The sequence below is a fragment of the Portunus trituberculatus genome, chromosome 38 (assembly GCF_017591435.1).
Source record: "Portunus trituberculatus isolate SZX2019 chromosome 38, ASM1759143v1, whole genome shotgun sequence".
Taxonomy (NCBI): domain Eukaryota; kingdom Metazoa; phylum Arthropoda; class Malacostraca; order Decapoda; family Portunidae; genus Portunus; species Portunus trituberculatus.
The window spans coordinates 12,057,219-12,076,120 of NC_059292.1; the positions used below are offsets into that span (position 1 = coordinate 12,057,219).

Genomic DNA, 18,902 nt, shown 5'->3' on the forward strand with positions numbered 1-18,902 from the left:
TGTGTGGTGTGTGTGGTCTCAGGATAAGATGGAAATAATGAGCTCTGAGTGTGTAAGAGAACTCAGAGACTGAGCAGATAAACAGTGAAAGTGAATACACACACAAGGAAAAGGAAAAAATGAAAGACGACCAGTGGGAATCTATAAGATGGGAGATGGAGTAGAACTAGAAAAAGTAAAAAAGGAAAAGGACTTGGGAGTAACAATGGAAGAAAATAGAATTTTCAGAGAGACATATAATTTGCTAAGGAATATTGGAGTAGCATTTCACTATATGGACAAGGAAATGATGAAGAAATTGATAAGTACTAAAATAAGACCTAGATTGGAATATGCAGGAGTTGTGTGGACTTACAAAAAAGAAACACATAAGAAAATTAGAGACTACAAAAAATGGCTACAAGAATGGTTCCAGAATTTAAAGGGATGGCATATGAGGAGAGACTAAAGGCAATGGATCTACCAACCTTGGAGCAGAGAAGAGAGAGAGGGGATCTGATACAAGTTTATAAATTGATTAATGGAATGGATGAAGTGGATAATGAGAAACTGATCCTGAGAGAAGAATATGACTTTAGAAGCACAAGATCGCATAGTAAGAAACTAAGGAAGGGACGATGTCTGAGAGATGTTAAAAAATTTAGTTTTCCGCAAAGATGTGTTGAGACTTGGAACAGTTTGAGTGAGGAAGTAGTGTCAGCAAAGAGTGTGCATAGTTTTAAAGAAAAATTGGATAAGTGTAGATATGGAGAGGGACCACACGAGCATAAAGCCCAGGCCCTGTAAAACTACAACTAGGTAAATACACACACACACACACACACAGAAAAAAAAAGTTCAGGATTCGAGGAGTTGTGAAAGAAAAAAGCTCTGAGCTATTAGAACGCCTTCTAGCAGATCATACATACAGTGAAAACAGAAAAAAGTTAAAAAATTAAAATTTTGCTATTAGAATTCTCTCTCCAAAACCTTCATAAATAAAGATGGTGTAGAGAGAATTAAATATTAAAGAAGATTTTAAATGTCTCATGTGGTTATGTCATAGCCTGACTCACACGCTACACAGTACATGGCCAGGTGGCGAGAAATAAGGAAGAAGTTATATAGGACAGACAATTTGGGTTGAGGACAGGACAGTCATGTGTGTCGAATTTATTAAGTTTTTACTGAAGAGTAACAGAAGGAATGGAAAGTAGAGATGGATGGGTGGACACAGCATACCTGAACATCAAAAACGCTTTTGATAAAGTCCCTCGTGGAAGACTACTTTGGAAACTAGAAAACATAGGAGGGCTGCGAGGAACTTTGTTAGACTGGATAAGGGATTATTTAAAGGACAGGGAGATGAGAACAGTGATCAGAGATGCATACTCATCTTGGGGTAACGAAACAAGTGGAGTGCCACAAGGGTCAGTGTTAGCCCCCAATATGTTCCAGATTTATGTAAACGACATTCACAAAGGGGTAAACAGTTATATTAATTTGTTTGCTGATGATGCAAAACTGCTAAGAGTAATCAAAACCTGGCAGGATTGTTACAGGAAGATGTAAACAAATTCTACAAGTGGAGTAAAACAGTAAAAATTGGAGTTCAATGCTAAGAAATGTCACATAATAGAACTAGGAAAATGTAAGAGAAGACTGGTATGGAACTATCTAATGGGAGAGGAACAAATAATGAAGACTAAAGAGGAAAAAATCTCGGGTGATTATACAGGAAAATTTGAACCCTAAAAAACACACAAGTAAGATATTTGGATTAGCATATAAAATGTTGACTATTATAAGAGTGGCATTTCAATTCATGGACAAAGATATGATGAAAAAAATTATCACGAGCATGATACGTCCAAAGCTAGAATATGCAGCTGTGGTGTGGTCTCCAAGCTCTAAAAAAAATATAAGAAGATTAGAACGGATTCAGAAGATTGCTACAAAGGTAGTGCTGGAACTAAAGGACCTAACATTAAGAAAGGCTGAAGGAAATGGGACTGCTAACCTTACAAGATAGAAGAGAATGAGGAGACCTAATAACAATGTATAAAATAGTAAGTGGCATTGAAAAAACAGACAAGGAAGACCTGATGCTGGTGACAGAAGAAGCTAGAAGGACAAGAGGACATGTAAAGAAGATTAGGATGAGGCAGTGTGTGAAGGGTATTGAAAAATACAGTTTTCCACATAGAATGGTGGAAAAGTGGAATGCATTGAGTGATGAAGTTGTTACAGTACATAATGTGCATAACTTTAAAGAAAAACTGGATAAATAGACACACACACACACACACACACACACACACACACTAGCTTCCCTCATAGAAGGGTGGAAGCATGGAATAGTTTAGACGTGGAAGTGGTCAACGCAAGGAATATTCATGATTTTAAGAAAAGCTGGACATTAATAGATATGGAGACGGGACAACACGAGCATAGCTCCCGTATGTTACAATTAGGTAAATACAATTAGGTACACACACACACACACACACCGCCGCTGAGAGAGGACGGCTCGTCTCGCTGCGGACGGGAAGAAGGAAAATACCTATGGTGTTACAGGGCCCGGTAACTCTAAGTTAGTGTCCTGTTAATGTCCTACTGTCGCTTAGTGTTGAAAGTGAGGATATGGAGAGTGATCCCTGAGAGGAGTGTGGGCGGTGATTGTTTTGGCCGTAATCAGCTGACGATAACAAAATGGCGTCTAGACAAACAAGAGACTTTGAAGGTTTTATTACTACGCCAAAAGGACTGGAGAAACTTGATATGGATGCAAGAATCCAGGCACTGGAAAGTAAGTTCCTAAACATTTTGTCCATAGAAGAAAAACTGGATAGAGTTCTAGCCGAGAATGATTCGTTCAAAAAAGAGATCTATTTGTTAACGTTAGCGAATAAAGAGCTATTGAAGGAAAAAGTAGAGATGGAGAAAGAAAACCAACAACTAAGGAAACAATGTGAAGAGATGAAGGCTAAACTCATGGAAATGGAGATAAAAATATCCGAAGGGGACTTGAGGAAGGAGGAATGCCTTAATCTAATTGATACCAGGATGAAAGAAGTGAACCATGAACATCAGGAGGTACAAAGGTCGTTTAGGAGATAGTAAAAAGCAGGAAGAGGAAAATAAAGGGATTACGCAGAGGAAATGGTAAAGGCACTAAAGGAAAATGAGTATGTGGTGAGAGATATTGCTGAAAAGAAAAATGTGTGATCATAATAGGATTGAGGAGGAAACTAACAGGAACTGGCAGGACAGGAGGGATAAGGAAAATGACAGGATTAAGTCTTTACTGAACAAGATCTCTGTGGAAGAAGAGGACCTATATGCTGAGGTAGAAGAAAGTGTGAGATTGGGAGCTTTTGAGGAAGGCAAGAATAGACCATTAAAATTGAAATTAAAGTCTCAGGTGGCAGCGGAGGCCTTGTTGAGGAGGGCTTGGAAACTTAAGGACTCTGAGGAAACCAAAACAATTTACATAAGAAGAAATATGTCACAAGATGAGCGAATGAAAATGAAGGAGCTTGTAACTGAAGTGAAGGAGAGGAATGACGAAAGAACAGAGGAGGAAAAGACCAAGTTTTTTTGGAGGATGAGAAATGGGAGGCTAAAGAAGTGGTGGATAAAACAGACGGAATAGGCATTACATGGAAGAATGAGACTAGGAATGGAATAAAAGTGACTTACACGAACATAGATGGATTTCTGTCTAAGAGGCTAGAATGTATGGATTACCTAAGAAATAACGAACCGGACATAATGTGTGTAGTGGAAACAAAGCTAAGGCCGAAATAAAGCTAGACTGGTTTGTTGTAAAACACTACAAAGTATGGAGAAATGATAGAAAAATAAAGGAGGTGGTGGTATAATGGTTCTTACTAAGGAAGATCTGATAGTGAAGGAGGTGAACTATAGTAAGAGAAATGAGGAAGTGATAAGTATGCTTATAACAGATGGCAAGAGGGACATTAATATTATAACAGTATACATACCACCCAGAACCAGTGCTTGGGAATATGAACAGTACCAAATGGTGATGAGAAATACTCTAGACAGAATGAAGCAAGAACTCATCAGAAAGGATAGAGTGATGATAGTTGGAGACTTTAATTGCAAAGAAATAGTGTGGGAAGACTACGAAGTGGTGAATGGTGGTGAGTGGGCAGAAGAATTGTTAAAGGTAGCAACAAATAACTTGATGACACAGTGGGTGAGATCACCAACAAGGTGCAGGGGACAAGATGTTGCAGCAAGGTTGGATTTGGTATTTACCAGGGAATCTCTAAAAGAGGAAATTGAACATGAATGTCCCTTGGGGAAAAGCGATCATGATGTCCTAAGCTTTGAGCTGGATACAGAATTAAGCACGAATAAGATTGTGGAACACAGGGAGGAAAAATTAAATTATACTAGGGCAAATTATAACCATATAAGGGAGTTCTTTAATGAAATTGACTGGTCCGTGGTATACCAGGAAAGGGATATGCAATTGAAATACGATAAATTTATGGATTTGTATAACTCTGCTGTGAAAAGTTTGTGCCATATCACAGAAAGAGGACTTTAAATAATAAACAGTGGTTTAATAGAAATTGTGAAGAAGCAAAAAAGAACAAAGAAAAGGCATGGAAGAAACTTAAGAAAAACAGTGATGTATTATCAAGAGAAGTCTACAAAACAGCAAGGAATAGATATGTTGAAGTAAGGAGAACAGCACAGAAGGAATATGAACAGAGGGTGGTGGAAAACTGTGATAGTGACCCAAAATGTTTTACAAATTCATAAATGGAAAACTAAATAAAAGGGAGGCAATAGAAAAGGTAAAAACGGGAAGAAGTATATGAAGATGCTGGAGATATAGCTGAAATTTTGAACGACAACTTTTGCAAAGTGTTTACAAAGGAGGAGCATTTTATGGGAGGAAGGCCTACGGAAATAAAGCAAATGCAGGACATCATGGTTACTAAGGAAGATGTAAGGAAAATTATAAGCAATCTGGATATTAATAAATCAATGGGGCCTGATGGCATATCTGGGAGGTTGCTAAATGAATGTAAGGATCAATTGTTGAACCCCATATTTGATATTGTGGAAACCTCCATACGAACAGGATTAGTCCCGAAAGAGTGGAAAAGAGCTGACATTGTGCCTATATATAAGAATGGTAGTAGAATGGAACCGCTAAATTATAGACCAGTATCGTTGACTAGTATATTGTGCAAGGTATGTGAAGAAGTAATTAAAGCTAAGTGGAGTGAGTATCTAGAAAGTGAAAACATTCTAAGTGAAAGGCAGTTTGGTTTCAGAAAAGGAAGATCGTGTGTATCCAATCTATTATGTTTTAATTCAAGAGTGACTGACATACTACAACATAGAGAGGGATGGATGGATGCTATCTACCTGGACTTGAGAAAGGCCTAGGTAAATACACACACACACACACACACACACACAGACAGCTCACACCTCTCTCATGATGGTACTGTATAATAGCCATTTTGTCTGCCACAGACAAATCTTCAGCTTCCTAACTCACATGGAAGACAAAGCCTTGCCCATAGAAGCCAAAAAAGAATTATAAAGGTGCATTTACACCAAGCGAATCAAATTGATTAAATTCATGAAGACTCATTTGAATTGAATCATTTTGAATCTGCATAGTTCCAACCGAATGAGTCAAAACATTTCATTCACATCATTCAAATGATTCAGCACCAAGGCAGCATTCAGGAAGTATGGACGTATTAGCTTTTGCAGAAATAGCAGTGTTGCAGTGGCTGAGGATGCATAGGCATAGGTTTCTGCAATGAATATGGGTGCATGCAACTAATTCTAGAAGATCTCAATATGGGAGCTTTGAACATTTGTTACCAGATTTGGTCAATAATCAGAAGTTTTATTTTTTATTTCATTATTATTATTATTTTTTCTTTTAGGATAACCACAGAATAATCTAGGAGCCCGTCACCAACAAGAAGTACTAGGTCTACAGCAGAAGCCATGTCAGTTTGTGACACTCAGAGAATACTTTGTCTCACCAGGTGGACCTGTCGAGTGGCAGGACATAATGATTCACTGATACATACTTTCACTGCGGAAGAAATGGGCGCACCAGATGATACCATATTATCACATCTACTCTTTATCTAGGTTTAATGGTGTATGGAGGATATTAAGATGATATCAAAACAATTACAGCTTTGTTAATTCTAGCATTTTGTCATATTGACTTCTACTTTGTGACATGACATACCACAGTATTTAGTGAATGAAATCAGAGACATGGGTTAGTAGCATGAAGTTTACACCCCTCTCCCACTCTATCTGGTGTCTGGCTAAGTGACAGTTACGTTAGGTCACACATTTCAAAAGTATGGAGTGTATGGAGGATATTAAGATGATATCAAAACAATTACAGCTTTGTTAATTCTAGCATTTTGTCATATTGACTTCTACTTTGTGACATGATATACCACAGTATTTAGTGAATGAAATCAGAGACATGGGTTAGTAGCATGAAGTTTACACCCCTCTCCCACTCTATCTGGTGTCTGGCTAAGTGACAGTTACGTTAGGTCACACATTTCAAAAGTAGATGATACACCCTACAATTGCCACATGAAAATATGTAAGTATATCCATAATGCTATCTGTTGTCATTTGTTTTCAAAATATGCGAAATACTATTGTTTAGTATATCATAGGCTACAGCAATTCCTTCTATGGTTCAGTACAATACATGTACATGATCTTGGTGCATAGGATGACTAGGATCAAATATAGTACATCATTCTCGTACTAAATTGATTAGGATGTACACTAACATGGTGCTTATTCCTCGGCTGAATTGCCTTGAATGATGAAAAAATGGGTCCAAACCAATCATTGATTCTGAATCGCTAAGAATCACCATGATTTGAATTGACTCAGTTCGCCTGGTGCAAATGGTTACATTGAAACTAATGTGGTGAATCAACATGATTCATGAATCGTGTTGTTTCTCCATGAATTGAATCGTTTCAATTCGCTTGCTGTAAGCATAGCCTAAGGGCTATAGAGCTGAGGGAGACACTGCCACTTATACTTGATAAGCAGGATGTAGATATATGTAGATGTAGGTGGAGCACACGCAATTTTAACGGCATAACTCAAGATTGGTGTTTATACTCTATTTGTTATTCTTGCAGTTGGATTAGTGTTTTGTCTCTTTCCTTCCATATTTAGTTTGTTGTGACTGGTGTTACTGAAGAGCAGATGTTTAATAGTGTCTGTGTAAACTCTCATCTTGGCATGGCACATTTGCCCATTTTGCATCTCAAATGGCTCAGACATCTCCTCATAGGACTTGAATGAAGAAAAAGCTATCAGTGGTATTTTAGCCACAGTATAAACCTAGAGGCTTAAAGCTATTCAATCAAGACAAAATCAGCCTACTTGTCCACTTGGGATAGAAAGAAAAGAAAAAGAACATTCTGAAAGCATCCACCTTATCTGATATCTGGCTTATTTGTGTCTGACTTAACCAGGGTTAAATGTATTGAAATATGAAATTACATGAAAAATGTGATTGTGACAAACGTTGTACACGTGTTTGAGAAAAAATTGGATAAATATGGGTAAAGAGATACGACAAAATAAGCTTTGGTTCATGGTCTATACAATACAACTAGGTAAATACACATGCACACCCATTTCCCTGCCTTACAATCCCACAAGGCTCAGCAAAAATAATTCAGTATCACTACCTTGTCACAGTCAGGATGAGGATAGTAGGTGTTATCTACACTGCAGATCCATTGGTGGCAGTGTGAAAGGTCCACATCACCTTCCCAATTACAAAGATGAAGGTCTTGATCCCAAACAGTGCCAGGTCCACACAGCTCCAATATACCCAACTCACTGATGCACACCCAGTACTGAAAAAACAGGAAACAAATTATCCTATTTCTTTATTATCCAAGCTAGCTGTTTTTCACACACTATTATAGAATATGCAAGAAAGTTTTAAAGCTACCACCAATTTCATTTGGTACAGTTGTTTAATAAATTAAATTATAACAAAATAAACACTTAATGAAACAACATTAGTTAAGATTTAGTGATTCACATCAAAGGTAATTCCTGAAGGTAAAAGATATGATATCAAATCCAAAAGAATCCCTCCTCCGGCATTTTTATCCCTTGATTTATACTGTACCACAAATTTTGGCAATTTAACACATTAATTGTGTTATGGCAACACTAAGATTCCCCTCCATCATGACAACTTTCACAACGCTCTCATACCAGTCCTAGTGAAGCTATGACCGAAGCTACGAGGAAGAAAACTCACACAACTCACACGTGCTTCCCTTACGCCCCAATAACTTGTATGCTGTCATAAAAGTGAAGTCTCGCAGGTGGCTCAACACATTGTATCACAATATTTTCTTCTATGGTGAAGTGGGCTACCGGTGTACAATTCACACGTTGCTCCACCAATAATCCAACTTGCCATACTGGAGTATGTTGCTCTTTTGTGTCTTGCACCACACATGTACAAGTAACTCTCGATTTACACGTTAGATGTGTTCCAAGAGGCATTGCGTATTTCAAAATTTGCGTAAAACAAACTTGTAATTCTCATAAGAAACAATAGATAATAGGGGGCATGCAGGATGTGGTCCAAAAAAAAATTTGTACAAAATACTCTATTTATTTGGCTAAATTAACATGTTTTTATTATTTACCATTCTAAATACTAGAAGTGTATTTAAAGTAAATGAAAAAGCAAGAAATAAGAGAAAGCAAAAAATAAGAGAAAACAACAAAACAAAGAATACGTAAACACGACACTCACTGTGTCACTGGCGCTCAGTTTGAAAATGCGGTTGTGCCAAATTGTGTATATGCAAACCGATCGCGCAAATTTTATTAATTATAATATTTTTTTGGACGCGTATTAACAAAAATGCATAAATTAACACGCGTAAATCAAGAGTTACCTGGTATCACTTAATTTTAACCCTTATAGCCCGTCATAACAGGAGGGAGCGGTTTCAAGATATGTAGACAAAAGAAAAATGGGTAGCAAATGTTAAAAAGTTTTCTCGAGTCCTTTTAGCGTTGAATCAAATTATTTTCACAATCACTGGGACATTTATATATCATTAGAAACCTCAGGAGTTACTCTTTGCTGTGGTATAATCATTACTGAACAAACATAACATATATGCACAAAAAAAATCAAACAATGGTAAAAAAAATTTTGAGAAGATAAATTTAGAAAAGTATTCTTTTATTTCCTTAATTTTTATGCAAAAACACATCAACAAAGTTTATGAATCACATATCAATTAAAAAATAAAAAATTTTCTTTTGATATACTGCATTCATTATGGAAAATAAAGCAGGAAAGTAAGCAAAATGTAATATAATGAAAATTCACCTTCTCGTGGTCAGAAACAAGCATCTACACATCCTCCTCATGTGACTCCATCAAGCCAGCACCACACACTCTTATCTAAGCCAATAAGTTTTCCTTCGATATACTGCATTCATTATGAAAAATAAATCAGGAAAGTAAGCAAATTGTAATATGAAAATTCAACTTCACGGTCAGAAACAAGCGTCAACACATCCTCCTCTTATTTAAACCAATAATGAGATAAAAATAATGATTCCAATATTGTCATGCATCATAATACGTTTCTGAACTGCTTACTTATCCATGGAAATACATGTATATCTTATATCTCACCAAGAAATACACTTAACCCTCCATTATCGTGCCCTTCTGTTATCGCACACTTATGAAACTCTGCAAAATTCAGTTTTAGTGCATCTGGAAACTCGTTATCGCGCACCTGTAGTAGTAGTACTACCCATATCCCAACCACACACCGAGGAATGTTTAGATGGGGGAGGAGGAGAAGGAAGAGGTGGAGAGGGAGAAAGATGATGATCATGAGGAGGAGGAGGAGCCAGCAGCCAATCACCGCTGTATATTCATGTCACGCGATTTCCATAAAGGAGCTGATTGGTTTTGGTCACTCTGCTCACCACCACCACCACCACTGCCGCCACCACCAACACCACCCTTCAGTCTCACACATGGTATTCTGTTGTTCAGAGCTGTTTTTTTAGGAAAATTTTTGGGTTGAGGCACCAATTTATTCATTTCCTATTTATTCTTCACTTCTATTATTGCGTTTTCCACTACTGCACGTTTTTGAGGCACCAATTTTGCGCAATAATGGAGGGTTAGGTGTACATAAAAAATTACAAAATACAGCACACTGACATTAGTACTCTCATCATCCTCACGCTTGGTACCTTCATACCTACATAAAACATACCCTTGTAAAAGCTGATACATGATTGGCTAAGTGTCCACCATCTTGAAAACAAAGGGCCAATGACAGGTCTCAATATTTGACAGATAGCCTCAAGCATAAACAATCTGTGCGGCATAAAAGGAGCCTGATGGGCTATAAGGGTTAAGTAAATAAATGATAAGGAGTTCATATATATGATACTTTTTCAATTAGTTATGAATAAAATTAATTAAATTAATATGGAAATGCCATACAGTCATTCTATTTACATTAAAGTAATTTGTTTAGATTTTAACACATTTTTGTGTGTAGAAGACAAATCCTTCATCATTCTATGGTAGTCGTAATGAAGAAGATTCTAATGAAGATTTCATTCTCTCCATTGAGAGCGAATCAAGCAGCAATGAAGAAAGTGATGAATCAAGAGAGAAGGAATCAAAGCAGCAATGAAGAAAGTGATTAATCAAGAGAGAAGGAAGATAATGAAACAGATGAAGCAGAAAAGACAGATGATAATGGAGGAAATAAAGCAGGAGAAACTGAAGATGATTTTGCACCTGCAAGTAGTCTTGCCCTGTACAGGGAGGGTGGAGAGCTGTTTTTTCTCTAAACAGCATAGCTATGCATTCAGTGATACAGAAGAATTTGTAATTGTCTCAAATAAAGTCAGCCACAGGAAAGCCAAAGCCTATTGATACGTATGAATTATACATAACTGATGCTCTTTTTAACATAATAGTTACTTAGACAAATACTTATGTTCTACAAAAAATAAATGCAGCAAAACTGACAAGAAGGTCAAGGTTTATTCTATGGAAACCCACTACAAAAAAACAAATGAAGCAATTCATTGGTATAATTACAAATACAGTGGAGACTCAATACTCAAACGTCTAAATAGTCGAACTTTTCAATAGTTGAGCGCAAAAGTGACTTAATACTAAAAAAAATACCTATTAGTTGAACATCCGTCCACATGGCTGTAAACAAAAAAGGCCTCAGCCTTCCCGCTGCCCCACGTGCCCCATCGGTCCACCGCAGCCAGTTGATCCTTCGCTATCGTAAAAATAACATTGTCCTACGTTTTCATCCTTCCCGCCGCCCCACCGGTCCACCGCAGCCAGTTGATCCTTCGCTGTCATAAGAATAACATTGTCCTGCGCTTTCATCTTCCCACCGCCCGACATGCCCCACCGGTCCACCGCAGCCAGTTGATCCTTCGCTGTCGTAAGAATAACAATGTCCTGCGCTTTCTCTCTGGAGTTTTTTTTTATCGTTTTTTTATTTTGCATTTAGAAGCTTACAGTGGCACCAAAGAGGCTTGTTTGATGAGAATAAGCCTACAAGAAAGAATGTAGTGACAACCATTGAAAGGAAAAAGGAGATCATTGATAAATACGAGAAAAAAGGAAGAATAACCGATCTTGCAGCTGAGTACTGTATGGCTAAATCTACAGTAGCCACAATACTGAAGAAGACAGATCTCATTTAAAGAGGTGATGTGGCTATTGGTGTGAAAAGGCAATTTAAGCAACCTGCAGCAGTGGAAGAAAAGATAAATTGTTGATTGGATAAACCAAAGGCAGATGGCTGGTGATTCTTTGTCAGAGGGCATAATTTGTGCGAGGGCTAGGCTGCTGCATCATGATCTTATATCTGATACTACTACTGACTCCAATGAGGATTTTAAAGCAAACAAATGGGTGGTTTGTGAATTTCAAGAAAAGAACTAGATTTAATTCTGTTGTGATGCATGGCAAGCCCGCAAGTGCTGACAGAGTTGCCGCTGAGTAATTTGTGCCTGAATTTAAGAAATTTGTGGATAAGGAGGGCTTAAGCCCACAACAGATCTGTAATTGTGATGAAACTGGCCTGTTTAGGAAAAAAATAACTACCAAACATGATCTATATATCAAAGGAAGAGAAGTGTTTGCCAGGACACAAGCCCATGAAAGACAGGCTAACCCCTGCTTCTGTGCACCAATGCTAGCGGCGACTGCAAAATTAAACCGTTTTTTTCTAAACTTGGGTTTGGCAATGGCAGAAACGAATTACCTGATTTATAGGTATCAATAGTCAAACTTTTTAATACTCGAAAGGCCATTTTGAACTAATTAAGTTCAAGTATTGAGTCTCCACATAGGAACAGTTGGTATGCCATAAATTTCTTCCTATTGGAGAAAAAACAAGCTGTATGCTGACTCTTATGTTAGCGGTGTGATGATCAGAGAGAAATTTGAAATTCTTCTTTGGTGTATACATTTCAGGACAATATGGATGTTGATGATCCACCTGATCCACTATTCAAATTGAAACCTTTGGCCACTGCTATCAGAGAACAATGTCAGGCTGTTTACAAGCCAGGCCCTATATTTGTGATTAGTGAGAGGATTCCCTTCAGGGGGAGAACTAAGATTATGCAGTATCTTCCTGGGAAAGCACATAAATATGGCTTCAAGTTGTACAAGATATGTATTCCAAGTGGTTATTGTACATAGTAAAGTAGGAAAATACCTAACACATAGATTTTACACTCTCATGCATCTGACAGCCACACCTACCTACAATCTTCAAAATGGTTGCCCCCAGACCGAGGAGAGGAAACACACACACCGAGTTAGCCAGGATCATTTTGTCGCCTGTAGCCGGATAAAGAACAATACACATGTTGACTGTCTCCTCGACTTTACTTCAAGCTCTGTGATACTGACAGTTCCACTAACATACATGGATACTTATGTAGGGTTCTGTGAGACTCCATCTACATGGCCCAGTACATGGTGCAATGAGTTACCAGCTTGTGGACAGATGCTTTTCTCAGTACTTTGACTCTCCTTTTATCTCCAGTCTACTGTTCTGTGATGTGTTACATGCCTGTGGCACAGTGCAGAGCTACTGTGCTTCCTGTGCAGTGATAACAGTGTCTAATGAAGTGTGGTGGTGCTTTTTCCCGTGCTGGGAAGAGTTTCTGACGCTATTAGGAGTACCTTCGTCCCCCTCTGAACTGGGGAAAAAATGGAGCTTCTGCCATACATCCCCATACCTGCTAAGAGTGTCAGGGACAAACTACTGAGGGGACACAGAACACCCTGCTTTCTGGTCCCTCCCCTCAAGGCAGCAGCATTGCACCACATGATTTTACCATGGATTTTGCACAACTATGCACTTCCCACAGTACATAACTTCACTTGTGGTTGTATATGTGCCTTTGGTTATGCTACTGTTGCAACAGTAAGCGTTCGAGGAGCTGATCCGCCCAAATATTTGTGATGCAAATACACAAGCCAAGGGCATAAAAACCACAACAAATTCAGCAACAGGCAACCCTGATGTACTTCAACTCCTGCAAATTATGGAGGACAATCATCACCAGGAGGCAGCTGAGCAACAACAGGAGGAAGAACAATACTGACATGAGGAAGAAGAATGGCGAATATCACAACATAGAGAGGAATTTCAGCTGCTGCAACTGATGCACAGCAGTCACACCTCACCCCCCTAATCTGCTGTGGCATTACCCACCTTCACCTCACCCACTTTATCTCTGCAGCAGCTCCCATCTGGGATGCCAAACCCTATAAAAGCAGTCATTCATCTTCCAGTCCCACTTCAGTCTGACGTTACTTTCCCAGGCTACAAGGCATGGAAGAGACAATGGAAGGACTACATCTGAGGTGCTGAACATTCTGCAATACTGCTTGTGTGTGTCTCCTGACAACATGCGGCCAATTGAACAGTTGTTAGACGTACTTGAACAACATGTCAAGGCCCAATAAACGAAGCACTACGACAGAGAGACTTGTTTTGCTGCAAACAACAGGTGCGAAAATGTTTTAACGATTTCTTTGTCAGTAAAAAATCTTGCAGAGGCAGTATACATCGGCAAGGACACCAACATACAATGCAAGAAGACACAAATGAAGGTGTTACTGATGGGCATATGTGATCAAGAACTTGTCAAGAGTTGATCAGCACCAACGCCACCAAGACTCGATGAAACCATACATCAATGCTACACTTTTGAGGTAGCAATGTACAGTATACTACTACTGCTATAGTCTCCACTTCAAAGTCTGTCTGCGCCACTTCACACTATAAACGAGAAAAGAAAACGAATAACCTACCAAGGTCACTAGCACCAACCAAGGACAAATGTGACAGCTGTATGCACTTTATACCAAAATCCAATGCCCTGCCACAAACACTATATGTCACAACTGTGGTAAGAAGGGACACTGGAGCAAGACACCACAATGCCCAGCATTGAAATTCAAGTGTCATCTCTGTGGTAACAAGGGACATTACGACCGGTGCTACCTTAAATCCAAGGACAGGCAGTGCTTCAGCCAAGACAGGGAAAACAAACAGAAAGGCTGCCCTCATCCCTCAAGGCCACAAGGGTATCAGCGCGAGATGTGTTCATTCTGTCTCCTGTGCCCCATCTTCAACATCTCCTCCCCCACCCCCATTGTCATCACATTCATCCACTACAAAGGGAAGAGTAACTTTGCAATGCTGCCTGACACTGGTGCAAATGAGAACATTACTGGCCCATGGCACTTGTGAGATCTAGTTCTGTCTATGAATGATCTAAAATCACCACCTCACGCCCAATGGTTCACCGCAGACGGCTCAGTGATGAAGCCTGCTCTCAGGCTGTTCCTGATTGAACTCAAGGTGAGGGCAAAAACAATGATAGCTTGGACTGACGTCCATAAAGGCACACCTGTCCCATTACTGTCATATAAGTCCTGGCACTGATCCCTACTGAGTTCCCTCAGCCAATATCACAAGTGACACACGCATATGTGCACACGTGAGGAGGCCCGTGATGGCAGGGTATCAACCCCTCAGCCACCTAACTAATTATCAAGCACAACTGTCGGCCATACATCACCTCCACCTTCACTCTCACCTCCAGCCATGGACCAAGCACTTATGTTTGATAAAACAACAACCCCTGCTCAAGCCAAGGAGTTTTTCTTGCTGGAGTACAGTGACATCTTAATGACAAAGGAAGACCTGCAGTCATCTCCACTACACCCTATGAAAGGACCACTAATGTGGATTCACTTGCGGGAGGATACGCAACCATTTGCCATCTACACACCCTGGCAAATACTGCCTGCCTTCTGGGATGCCATGCAGCAGGAACTGCAGTTGATGGTAGCCTAGACAATCATTGCTCCTGCAGGTGATTCCCTAGGCTACCATTGATTGCAGTTCCTGCTACATGGCATCCCAAAAAGCAATAAATGGTGACTCCTAATGCAGCCTCAGGGAGAGGAACACAAATGTCCCCAGGTCGGACTGCTCTTCAGGTAGTGACCCAAAATGTCTTGACACCTCCCTCAACATTTTTTTCATTAACTCCTGCAATATTTGCTGTCTTAGATTGAATTTTCAATCTGTATAACACCAGCTTTCCTCCACTACACTTCATCATCTTTTCCTCATGGAAACACACCTGTCTGAGACAACTGACAATAGCCCATTTTCTGTTCCCTCCTACTTTCTCTATCCTCATCTTGTTCTAAAGCTGGATGTTGCATTTATGTGCGCATAACTTCACTTGTTCTCATGCCCACGCTCTTGAATCTTCCGAGTTTTCTACCATCTGGCTTAGACTCAATAGTCACTCTTGAACTCATTTAATCTGTGCTGTCTATCTCTCCCCTAATTCCTCCCTCTAACCATAGTAAATTTTTTGACTGTTTAACTTCCAAAGTGGAACACATTCTATCCCTTTATCCTTTCACGGTGATCTCTATCCTTGGAGATTTCAATATTCAACACCAGCTTTGGCTTTCTTCTTCCTTCATTGGCCATCCTGGTAAACTAGCCTTCAATTTTGCTATCCTCCATGACCTAGAGCAACTGGTGCAACACCCTACTCGTGTTCCTGACCAACTTGGAGATACGCCCAACATTCTTAATCTCTTCCTTACTTCTAATCCTTCTGCTTATGCTGTTACCCATCTTCTCTGTTGGGCTCCTCCAATCACAACCTCATATCTGTATCTTATCCTATTTCTCCAATCCCTCCTCAAGATCACCCAAGGCGAAGGTGCCTCCAGCATTTTGCCTCTGCCAGTTGGGAAGACCTGAAGAGGTATTATGCTGATTTTTCCTGGAATGATCACTGTTTCTGTCAGAGACCTGTCTCTTTGTGCTAAACGCATAACAGAGGTGATGGTGTCTGGTATGGACATGTACATTTCTCACTCTTTTTGTCAACATAAACCTTCTAAACCTTGGTTTAGCACAGACTGTTCTTGAATTATACATGATAGAAAGGTTGTCCACAAAAGCCCTCCATCGGATCTCTCAAACTAGGAACCATTTTGGTTGCAGCTCTGAATTCTTTCTATCTTTCTTATATCATTTTTATCATGTGGTGATCATATAAGTGCAGCATATTCTAGTTTAGATCGAATCATGTATTGTATTAGTTTTTCATCATCTCTTCACCTAATCCTCCGTTAACGCGCGAAATTGGTGCCTAAAAAACCGCACGATAGAGGAAAAATCGATAATGGAAGTGAAGAATAAATAGGAAATAAATAAATTGGTGCCTCAACCCAAAAAATTTCCTAAAAAAAACAGCTCTGAACAACAGAATACCATGTGCGAGACTGTGGGGTGGTGGTGGTGGTGGTGGTGAGCAGTGACCAGAACCAATCAGCTCCCTTATTCAAACCACATGACATGAATACACAGCAATAATTGGCTGCTGGCTCCTCCTCCTCTTCATGATCATCATCTTTCTCCCCCTCCACCTCTTCCTCCTCCTTCCCTATCTAAACATTCGTTGATGTGTGGTTGGGATATGGGTAGTACTACTACTTCTACTACTAATACTACGGGTGCGCGATAACAACTTTCCAGATTCGCTAAAACTGAATTTTGCAGATTTTCATAAGTACACGATAATGCGTAAGCGCGATAACAGAGGTAAATACCCATTTAATTTTTTTAGTAAATCTTATGTTTCCCAACTATATTGTTTACATGTTTTTCTAGTGATAAATTGTCATTTATTGTAATACCTAGGTCTTTTCTTCTTTTATTTTCTCAATTTCTACACCTTCCAAAGTGCAAAATCTCTTTTTGCTTTTCCCTAGTTCCATCACTTTGCACTTTTTTGTATTAAATTCCATTTCCCACTTCTTACACCACTCATGTATCTTATTCAAGTCTTTTTGTAGCATTTCACATTCCATCTCATTTTCCACTCGTTTCAGTAATTTTGTATCATATACAAATAAGCTTATATAACTGTCCACCTCATCTACCATATCAATGATATACACTATGAACATTACAGGGGCCAGAACCATTCCCTGTGGAACTCCACGTCTTATAACTCTACACCAATTTGACTCTTCACATATGTGTGTGTCCAAAAAAAAAAAAAGCAATCCTAAAGATTACTAAATAGAATGAGAATAATTGAGAATGAAAATGGAATTGCATGAGTGAGAAACGATGATGAAATGAGAAGAGAGAGAGAGAGAGAGAGAGAGAGAGAGAGAGAGAGAGAATATTTTCATCTCTGACAGATTAGGCAAAGTTAAGGTGAGAAGAAGGGAAGTTTGAGACAAGATAAAAAGGAAGAAGATAGGAAAAATGGAAGAAAGGATAGACAACAGATAGGTAAGTGGCTAGTAGAGCTGATGAGTTAAAGTAGATTCACATGTGCCAATTTGTGACTAAGTTTTACTCAGGTAGAGTTTCCAACTCAAAATCAGTGCCTAGTGACTGGAGAAAGCAGTTGCAAAACAAGATCAACATGTTGGTCTTGTTATTCAATTTGCAACATTATTTATGTCATGACATCATGGAGCAAGCTTTGAAAATGTGATCTTCAGATATAGAGAAGAAGTTAGAGTTGGTGAGGGAAAAAAAACACATCTGGGACCCTAGAAATTAATTATACAGTAAAAAATGTTTGCAAAACTCATCGTTCAATGAAGTAGCTGCCACTCTCCAAGAACTGTTTCCGTCAATGCAGGATGTTGTTGGAGGTGAGGATTGAAGACTTGTCTGTTTAATTTGATTGCAATTGTGCATAGTTTTCTTAAGATTTGTGTGGTAAACACTCCTTTCTTCCTTTCTACTCAACCAGGGACGTATCCACAGGCATTTTCTTTTCTGTTGACTCTTCCAGTATAGGTAACCCCCGTTTAATGAAGGTTCACACAATGAAATTTCGCAACAACGAAGGTTTCGTTTTACTACCATCTGCTCATTTAACGAACACCAAACTCACTTTAACGAAGTTTTATCTAGGTAATTTTTTCCAAATTTGAAAGCTGACAGGCTTTTGAATACACCAGGAGCTGCTGGTACTAAGGCCTGCCTCAGGAGAAATTCTGAGACACCTGTAGAATAAAGATCAAGATCAAGCCTCTCGTGGACAACACAGGCGCTGCCGATACAAAGGCCTGACTCAGAAGAAATTCTGCGTCACCTGTAGCATCAAGATCAAGATCAAGATCACGTGCACCACTCACTCCCTAGTCAAAACATAACAGCGTCACCAGCAGCTCATCTTCCCTAGTTCAACTTACCACCAAAACGCCCTGCAAT

At 39.2% G+C, this 18,902-nt stretch overlaps 1 protein-coding gene across 2 annotated transcripts in view; it reads right to left on the minus strand.

The window, feature by feature from the left end:
* Window positions 1-18,902, minus strand: part of LOC123514819 (chitinase-3-like protein 1) — a 103,153-nt gene that overhangs the window by 18,274 nt on the left and 65,977 nt on the right. For both annotated transcript variants that reach the window (XM_045273036.1, XM_045273035.1), the window contains exon 10: window positions 7,740-7,910. In XM_045273036.1, coding sequence (XP_045128971.1) covers window positions 7,740-7,910 — 171 coding nt within the window. The remainder of the gene's footprint in view (window positions 1-7,739; window positions 7,911-18,902) is intronic.